General features: G+C 42.0%; 1 protein-coding gene across 1 annotated transcript; it reads left to right on the top strand.

The window, feature by feature from the left end:
- Positions 1 to 2: 2 nt before the first annotated feature.
- On the top strand, positions 3 to 8,882 carry CNOT11 (CCR4-NOT transcription complex subunit 11; the record flags this gene model as incomplete). The annotated part of the gene is made up of 7 exons (XM_042810324.1): positions 3 to 324; positions 517 to 681; positions 3,779 to 3,931; positions 4,492 to 4,694; positions 5,493 to 5,695; positions 7,169 to 7,265; positions 8,521 to 8,882. Coding segments are annotated over 7 exons (1,341 nt in total), but the record flags the coding sequence as incomplete, so codon positions are not given.
- Between the last annotated feature and the right edge of the window lie 1,037 nt (positions 8,883 to 9,919).

A 9,919-nucleotide genomic window follows, 5' to 3' on the forward strand; every position in this document is an offset into this window, starting at 1 on the left:
GCCTGTCGCCGAAGGAGCTGACGAGCCTGCTGGGCATCGTGTCGGAGGAGGCGGGCGGCAGCACCTTCGAGGGCCTCTCCAGCGCCTTCCACCACTACTTTGGCAAGGCCGAGCACTTCCGCCTGGGCTCCGTGCTCGTCTTGCTGCTGCAGCAGCCCGACCTGCTGCCCAGCCCGGCGCAGCGCCTCACCGCCCTCTACCTGCTGTGGGAGATGTACCGCACCGAGCCCCTCGCCGCCAACCCCTTCGCCGCCGTTTTCGCCCACCTGCTCAACCCTGCTCCCGAGCGAGGCGGCGACGAGGCGGAGCGCACCCCGCTCTCAGGTGCCGGGCGGCGGGGCTCGGGGGCAGAGTGGGGCGTTGCGGGCTGTGACGGCGTTGGCGCGGGTTTCTCCCTTTGCGCCGCCGTTTGTCGTTGGCGTTATTTTTACCATACGTTTTATCCACCCTCGAGGACCCCGCCGGGTAGCGATTGCCTCAGGAATCAAGGCTCGCTTCTCCTTTCTCTCCCCGCAGGCTTCTTGCCGCCCATAACCCCGCCCGAAAAGTTCTTCCTCTCGCAGCTGATGCTGGCCCCCCCCAGAGAGCTGTTCAAGAAGACCCCGCGCCAGATTGCAGCGATGGACGTTGGAAACATGGCCCAGTCGGTGGATATAAGCGGGCTTCAGCTGGCCTTGGCGGGTAAGGAGGAGGTTCGGCTCCGTTGTGAATGGAAACGTTAATTGCCGTTTGACTTTGAGGCGCTCCTGTCTGTGTGGAAGAAGTTAGGCTAAGCTGTAGTGTCTTCAAGCATAGAGAAGCTAAACGTAGTTGTGGCACAGCTGCTTCATCCTACTTAGATACGTCACTGCCTTACAAATAAGACCGATTTGCAAGTATAGGAAGACTTGCACCTAAAGTTTGGTTTGCTTTTTGTGTGCATCATTATCTGTTTTTCTCCTTTGCCGTGGTTTTGGTATGAGAGAACATGAGGTAACTGCTGTGCAGCAGTACAGCAGCACCTGGCAAACAGGCTGTTCCAATTTGCATCTTCAGTTTTCTGTGGTCAGATTTTGCAGTTAGCTCACTGGTGGGAAGTGGTCTGCCTTTAGTAGGCTATAAGAAAGGAACTCGGTGCTCATTCTTGGGCAGGAGGAAAGGAGGAAGGATATGATTGTTCTGATCGTGTGGAGCAACAGGTTGCATCTGGAGCTAATCTGAAATGGAAAATATTCATTGGAACAAGTTGCCAACTCGAGCAGTTTATAATAATAAAAATAAGTTTATTTCCTAGGCACTTACAAATGGAACTACTTCAAAACTGATCATCTCACTTCTGTGAACACTGTACTTTCTCTCTGTGAGGACAGGCATTACTCTTTCTGTCCCGCAGTCATAGTTTGGTGCTGTCATTTTTATGTAGCACTTGTCACTGACTTTTACACTCTGCTATGCTGTTCTCAGCTGCTGTCTCCAGACAGCAGGATCTTTGGGAACTGCAAATAGAATATCCAAGCATATCTGCAAAGAGGGCAAACAAATCATTCTGGTTCTTCTGTATGTTCTGTATTTTCGAGACTGCTTTCTCCGTCTTGTAACTGTAGCTCCCTAGAATAAATACCTTCTATTAGCTTTCTTAAGAGACAGCTGCTGTTGTATCTCTGTTAGTATTGTGATGCTTCTCAACTGTCTGTGTGCAGCATTTCAGAAGGTCTGTCACTTCTTCAGAAGCTGACAGTGTATGTCCCTTATGTAAGGAGGATGAAGCCAAGCTATTCACAGTGTATAAATACTTTGTGTCATGGTGCTTAAATAGGTGTTTGGGGTGTTGTATTGCATTGTTTTCCCACCTATTTCACAGAACAGCTGTGGGCCTTCTAAAATTGTGGCCCCTGAGATGAATTCAGGGCTTTTTAGAGCAGAATGATTGACTTGCTTTAGAATATACCTGCGGAGTACTTGGAGTACTTGGCTTCTGAACTTCAGTTGGTGACACACTGGAACAGGTTGCCCAAGGAGGCTGTGGATGCCCCATCCCTGGAGGCATTCAAGGCCAGGCTGGATGTGGCTCTGGGCAGCCTGGTCTGGTGGTTGGTGATCCTGCACAAAGCAGGGGGTTGAAACTGGATGATCTTTGTGGTCCTTTTCAACCCAGGCCATTCTGTGGTTCTATGATTCGCTGTGACAACTTTTCTTGTAGGCTTTTTGGCTGAACGTCAGCTGTTGGAATAGAGCATCTTGGGAATCAGTATTAAAACTTGCTTTGTTCTGTTCTCTCTTCAGTCCACAGAATATTTATTCAATCCTTGATCTATCCTTATAACTTGATGGTGTATTACTGTATCAAAAGTTGTCACCTTTTGCTTCCTGCAGGGACCTGAATTCTGGTGAAGTCCTCAGAAGTGTTTGTGTGCTAACTTCCATGTGATGTAAGGGTAATTGGCCTGTACTGGCATTTGGGCTTGTAATAAATGCATTGTAGATCTTCCTGCTAAAAATCAAAGAAAGCTTCTTGCTATCTGTTAAAAGGAAAAGAGAGCCTGATAAACCATCATAAGTGATTGCGTTCAGATGAATTGTTTTCTTCAATTTGAATGTATTCAAGTTGCTGTTCTCTTCTGAAATACAACTGTGTTCTAACTAACGCTCATCTCTTCCTTCTGCTTACTCTGGGCTGCCCAGGGCAGTGATGGGGTCATCATTCCTGGAGGTGTTCAGGAACATTTAGATGCTGTACTGAGGGACATGGTTTAGTGGGCAGTTTGGTGGTGGGTGAACAGTTGGACTGGATGGTCTTGGATGTCTTTTCTGATCTTGGTGATTCTATTGTGATTTTTTTGAAGCAGTGAAAGTTAGAATGTCAACCCCAACGTATGTAAGTAAAGGGCTCATTTAGGCTTAAAAAAATCACTGAAATACTGTATCTTAAACTTTTTGTTCTTCTAATTAAGCATCGTTAGTCATTTGAGATAAGTGGATTTGAGGGGATACAAACCAACCAGTGACTTTATACCTATACTGATAGGTGTGAGTTCTGGACTATAGATGACAAGAATGAAGGACTCCCTATGTTGCCTTGTTTTCCTCTCAGAGAACTTCTTATGTTAACCCAGCTGATCCCTCCAGGAGCTAAATGATAGAACTCAAAAGCTGGAATTTCCAACAGAAAGCGTACTCTGCTTAAAGGAGATAAGGACAATGTACTGCAGCTGAGGGCACTACAATCATCCGGATAAGAAGTGGTGTTGATTTCGTGTGGGACCAGCAAATTTGGACTTCAGATTACTTGGGACTTAATCTGCTACTTAATATCCTCTTTGGGAGGGGGAGGGAAGGAACATAAGGTGGCATTGTGTGGTGGGCTCTTGGCTTTCGTGCATGTTGTTGGGTTTTTGTTGGACCGTTATCATTACAGAAAGTAAATGTATCTGCAGATTTCTCTCTTTGCTGCTCTGAGAAATGATTGCAAAATTAGATAGAGTTATGTGAACTCTTTCAGGACTATCATGTGAATGTACCAATTTGATGCAGTCTGATACTAAAAGCAGTTACTTAACTTTTTAAAGTCAAAACTGCCTGAGATTCATTTCTACTTCCTTATTCTTGCTGCGTGCCGCTGGCCTTCTTCTGTCAGCTGGCATTCTGAATATTAGCAAATACCGTACTGAATTTCATGTTGTTATGGTTTGTTTGTTTGTTTTGGGTTTTTTTTCAGCTAAAAAACTCTTGCTTAACTTCTAGACTCTGGCATCTCTCTTTCAATTTCACACTTTAACATTCTGAACTGACCTTCTTGCAGAGCGTCAGTCTGAGTTGCCAACGCAGAGCAAGGCCAGCTTCCCCAGCATCCTCAGCGATCCTGACCCAGATTCTTCCAACTCTGGTTTTGACAGCTCTGTTGCCTCCCAGATCACTGAAGCATTAGTGAGTGGACCAAAGCCTCCTATAGAAAGTATGTATGTTTTCACATCTTTTTGTTTAACTCACGACGTGCCCATGTTGTTATTCATCTCCAGATGAAGTGTAGTATGATTCAAAAATATTTTCAGGGTATGAAATGGGAATGAAGATGAATGAAGCAATGCAGAACTGTATTAAACTGTCTCCAGATCAGTCTCCATCATGTTCACGTTTCCAGGCTTTTCAAAATCTGGGGTCTGTCTCAATCTGTTGTCTGTGTTACCTGATGCTCCTCCACTTGTAGCCCCTTGCACTAAGATCTGCGCTGACTGTAACACCTCAAAGACTCGGGTAGTGTGGCAGGGAAAAAAACCATTCCTCAGTGGCAGAAGCAGTAACATAGTGATCTGACTCAAGAGGAAAAACATGCTGGCGTAACAGCATCACTAAAAATAAGGAATAAATACTTGTCTGGGAGGAAAATAAGACTGTAACACGCTTCCCAGTGTTGTTATAGCTGAAAAACTTGAGGACCTTGGAGATATCCTTGTACTGAAATAAAACAAAGCTGGAAGTTTAAAACAAACGTTTCACATTGTTGTCTTTTTTTAGGTCACTTTCGGCCAGAGTTTATTCGTCCACCACCTCCACTCCACATATGTGAGGATGAACTGGCGTGGTTAAATCCAATAGAACCAGACCACACAATTCAGTGGGACAAGTCAATGTGTGTTAAAAACAGCACTGGAGTTGAGATAAAAAGAATTATGGCAAAAGCTTTTAAAAGTCCTTTGACTTCCCCACAGCAAACACAGGTAAGTATCGTGCAATTTTCTGCTTAAATTGATTTTCTAACAGGCTGTTAAACTTATGTGTTTCCAATGTAAATTATCCAAGTTTTCTAATTCAGATTTCTGAAATGACTTGGTAAACGCCAAGTAATCTAAGTTCTCAAAACCCAGTGCTTTTGGTTAGGGTATGTACAAACAAGGTAAGTCTTTAAACTTCACAGCACTGACTGGATGTAGTTAAAAGTGATCAGTAAGTGAGTGGCACTGATTTTTTTGTGTGAAATCTTTTGATAACTAAGTTGCTTATGCTTCTGTGGAAGCTTTTGTTAAGAAATTAATTCAGAAATGCTAACACTGAATCTTTGCTCAGTTTGGTAATATTAGCCCCTTCATTTCAGTGGGATTTGAGATATTCATTATGCTAGCACTATAGAATGTGTGGCATACAGGACTCTTTCTGACAACAATGAACTTTAAATTGAGCTTTGTTTGTTTTTTCCACTGGACAGAAAAGTAAAGAAGGAATTTATTTTTTCCTTCATTGCCCTCCGATCAAAAACTACTAAATGCCTTGGTAAAGGTTTTCTTATCATAGAATCATGGAGTGGCTTGGGTTGGAAGGCACCTCAGAGATCATCCAGTTCATTGGCACAGTTGTTTCTAAGTGGAAGTGTTAAAGAAATATACCTGCAATATATTTCAATAGAGACATCTGTAGATTTATAATTCTCCTCTAGTTTAGATGTATTATAGCTGTTACTTCAAGCCGCAATCTGAATAATTAAGAAGAAAATAATTCAGACTTCCTTTTCCCTTTTACAGCTCCTTGGAGAACTGGAAAAGGACCCCAAGCTTGTTTACCATATTGGTCTCACTCCTGCCAAACTGCCAGACCTCGTTGAAAACAATCCTTTAGTAGCCATCGAAATGCTGCTCAAACTGATGCAGTCCAGTCAGATAACAGAGTATTTTTCTGTCTTGGTCAACATGGACATGTCTTTACATTCAATGGAAGTTGTCAATCGGTGAGTACCACCTCAGATCTAAGAAAGTTTCCTGAAGTTTGTAAAAGAAAGATATAATCTACTGAGCAGTTAAGTGATTGTGAAGCTGGCTGCAGGCTGTAGTTAGATGCGCTCCAAGGAACACCACAGGTAACAGAAATAGCAGGAGCTGAAGAAATCATCAGTAAAGGAGAAGAGCATCAAATTCTTTTCCATCTCAATTTCTCAGCTGTTTTGCTTTAAATACTCCTTTAAGAGTAGGGCTTAATGTGCTTTAACTAATCCTGCAGAGGAACGCAGTGCTATGGATTTGTAGCTGTCTGTGACTGCTGCATTGTCTGTTTCTTTCATAAAGGCTTTATTTGCTTTTCATGCAGTTTCTTGTTGGTGCCATTAGTTACAGGGAAAAAAAGCTCTTGTTTTGGTCCAGATTAAACTTACGTATCTAAGAATCAATCTCACCTCTACTTTGTCTTCTTTTTCAACTCTGACAGCAGTTGTGTTTTATTGGGACATCTGGAAATGCCATTTGTGACCCTTAAGGTATACTGGTGTGGAAGATGCAGGTTGTGGTAGGACAGAGGGCAGTTACTGTGAGAAGCATTTGCAAAAAATTACTGCTACAGAGATGTTTGCTTAAACAGAACTTGCATTCTTTGTTCAGAATAAGTGAACAGAAAGTGTTACTGTCAAATAGCCATCCTGCTTTATGCTCTGCCTTCTTTGGAAGTGACTCCTGCACGTAGATAAAACCCTTTTTCTGAACAAAATGCTAGCACTTGAGCTGCCTGAGTTTTCCCATTTAATCTCAGCGATCTAGAAGAGTGTAGCTTTCCTGCATTCTTCCATTTCTGCAGTGATTACTGAATGTGAACTGTGAAATTCAGTCTTATTCATCAGTCACTTTGCAGTTGAATAACACCTCGACTATCATTTGACAGAAGAATCCCATATGCCACCTTACTGGTGCAGAATTAAGCAAGTTAGATCCCTGTTGGTGGGGGTTATCATTACAACAGGGAAAAACAGTGGTAAGAAAACAGTTCTTATTCCTGTCTAGGATAGCTGCACAACTGGCCAGGCTTGCTGGCTTTTTCCACAGTAGAGCTACCATAGGAAAAAATTTAGATTTGAAAGAAAAAAGGAAACTGGTCTTTAGATGCATAAAACAGTTACGCTGGTTGTATTCTTCAGGAAGGAATGCCTGGATTCACTGAAGTCCCAACATGGATAAGCCAAACTATATGAAGAATCTCATTACTCAGGAAGTATGGAGGACTGAAATTATATTGATTCACTTCTGTAATTTATAGCAAATGTTTGTATGAGTCAAATACTCTGGAGCCCAAGTTTAACTCAACTTCTGTACTCTGTTGGGTTTAAAAAAAGAAACATGATCAGCAGTAAATTAATATCACAGGTCTAACTCTGTTCTGCAATGGAACCATTGAATTTATGGCTTCATAAAGTATTTGATATCTTTAATTTGAACAGGCTGACTACTGCAGTTGATCTCCCTCCTGAATTTATTCATCTTTACATCTCCAACTGTATCTCCACTTGTGAACAGATTAAAGACAAATACATGCAGGTGAGTGCTCTACCTAACCAAAGAGAGATCTTTGGTTAGGAAAAAAGATCCTGTATCTTGCTCTGTGTAATACATTCTTAGACAGTTAGATACACGCTTAGAGAGATAGCATTATAAGTTATTCTGTCCTTATTTATTCCTAAGCATTGAACGGTTAATTTCTGCTTAGTTTTGAGCTGTAAGGCTTTTTTTTCTCTGACATATGTATATCAGTTCCATACCTTTTGAGGTAATGTTACTCATGTAAAAGCCTCACCCCTCAGTTCTGCCTATTACTGACCTACAACAGCTTGCACATATCAAAGACCTAAAACCTCTTTTCTACCCTTATAATGCCACATTCTCTGCTTCCCAAATCCATCTTTCTTCCTTGGTTCCGGTATGCAAGCTGTAGCTGCTTCACAAATCTTTATCCCCCTTGCAGCTGTTGTATGCACGCTGCACGAGGTATTCCTTCTATCCCAAACTTGCTCCCATTCATTTCACCAAGTGCCCAGTAAGTCTTGTTTTCCTGGATATGTTTTTAGTAAAAAACAATTCCATGCTTAGTTCACGCCAGGCTTGGTGAGTTTTAACCAATTCCTCCCTCAGCCTTCTTCCCTTCATACTGAAGGACTGCAGCCTCATTAGGCTCATGCAAAGCAGCCATTATATTCCTTTAAGCTTTCTGATTTCTTTTAGTGCCTTCTGTAGCTCTCCTATATCCTTAAGTTGCAGAAACCCAAGGTAAATGGGATATGAGGACAATGTGGTTTTAGATGACAGGAGATTTTGCTGCTATGGTTGTAATCTGGAGAGGCACTGAGAGCAACCACTTGTTAGTTTAAGACCTGGGGCATGTCACTTTCGTTAATCCTGCACGAGGTCTCACAGCAACTGAAACAACATGTTTTGCAATGGCCCCAGTCATGACAACACATCTTAGGCTTTCATCCCTTAGGACTCTGTATATAAGGTTGCATAATAACAAAATGAAATGCAGTGTATAAGTGAATGTGATCATTTGTTCAGGGGGCTAATCTTGAAGGCACCTGTATCTGTAAGTACAGTACTGTACAGCAGAGGAGCGAGTCCACTTTTAAATACAGTAGTAAAGGAGAGGTAGAAGAGCACGAGCAGCTCGTTCAAAGCTTTGGAACGAGAGGACTGCTGTACCTAAATTTCCCCTGCAGGGGCTGGTGCAGTGCTGAGGGCCAACACACTGCACTATGTGCAAACATGTATGAGAATTGTGAAACCATCTCTTCTGTTTCAGAACCGCCTGGTACGTCTTGTGTGTGTCTTTCTTCAGTCTTTGATCAGAAACAAAATTATCAATGTACAGGACTTGTTTATAGAAGTGCAAGCATTCTGCATTGAGTTCAGCCGGATCCGAGAAGCTGCTGGCCTTTTCAGGTTGCTGAAGACCCTGGACACTGGGGAAAACCCATCAGAGACAAAAGCTTCTAAATAAGACTGTGCTGTCAGTGGAGGGGAAAAAGCCTGGCAGCATTCTGTATTAATTAATTGTATATTTCAAACTGAAATCACTGGATTAATAATGTCATACACTATAAATAGCATTTTCTGCATTGATCAATAAATGTTTTTCTCAGATGTGTGCTTAAGTTTCAGGTATTCTGGAGTACAGGTTGCATTCCTATACTGGACTAGAAGCTCTATTCCTAGAGTGGAATGTAAATACTACTTTCCCTTCTGCATTAAATTCAAATACGTACTGGTACTTATTGCCTGTGTCCAAAACTGCTCACAAATAGCTGAAGGCAGCCACTATCCAAATAATTAACTTCAATTCATATCCTCTTTGCTCTGTAAGGCCTTCTGAAAAGCAGATGCAACTTCCAATGAGGCATGTACTTCTCAGCAGGTAAGGGGAAGTCTGTCCTGATGTTTAGAATAAGGTGAAAGAATAATTTTTAATGCTTATGATGGAAGTGTGTTGAGGTGTGAGCTGTAGGCTCAAAGCAATATACTCTCTTTTCCACATTAATGAACCTTTCCAGAATACAGGCTTGTATCATCAGTAGTTGAAGTACCCCAACTTCAGGCTTTTGAGAATGCTCTGCTGTGGAAAAAAAAAATGGTCCTGTTTCTTCTGTAAAAACTGAAAGTCATAAAGCCTGTTCTCACTTCAGAACTTGCACAGCCACTTGCTTTGTGGCTACCAAAATTAAGATAACCTCCAGCTCATAGTGTAGAGTCAGAGACAAAGTGCTGGGGAAGGCAGGGAAAGGGTCAGCTAAAGTCTCATTTTAAATTCATGGTAAAATAATTGCTGATATTTAAGCCCTCAAATCTAAGGGGAAAAAAAATGAGAAGAGGGCTAGTCCTAATTTAATGCTGCTAGATAAACAAAAGCTGTTTTATAGTTACAGGATAGCCACAGTTATAATCTAAATCTGCTTCTCAGATTTTTATGAAGCAGAAGATTGATAATGTAAGATCAAGGCTTTTGGTGTTATCTGAGTACTGCCTGTTGCTAAATTCCTTGGATTGATGGGATTTTTCCAATCTCCTATTTTACACAATGTAATCTTTTTGTAAGATGTCCTGTAAGGAGTTCTCTCTATGCACTGCAGGATTAGACTGCTATAGTTTAGTTTCTCAGAGTTAGGATGGCCAATTAAATTAGCATTTCTCTGTGCTGAGGTGCT

Source organism: Centrocercus urophasianus, unplaced genomic scaffold (assembly GCF_019232065.1).
Source record: "Centrocercus urophasianus isolate 14NV4802_14NV808 unplaced genomic scaffold, USGS_Curo_1.0 seq_12, whole genome shotgun sequence".
Lineage (NCBI taxonomy): Eukaryota > Metazoa > Chordata > Aves > Galliformes > Phasianidae > Centrocercus > Centrocercus urophasianus.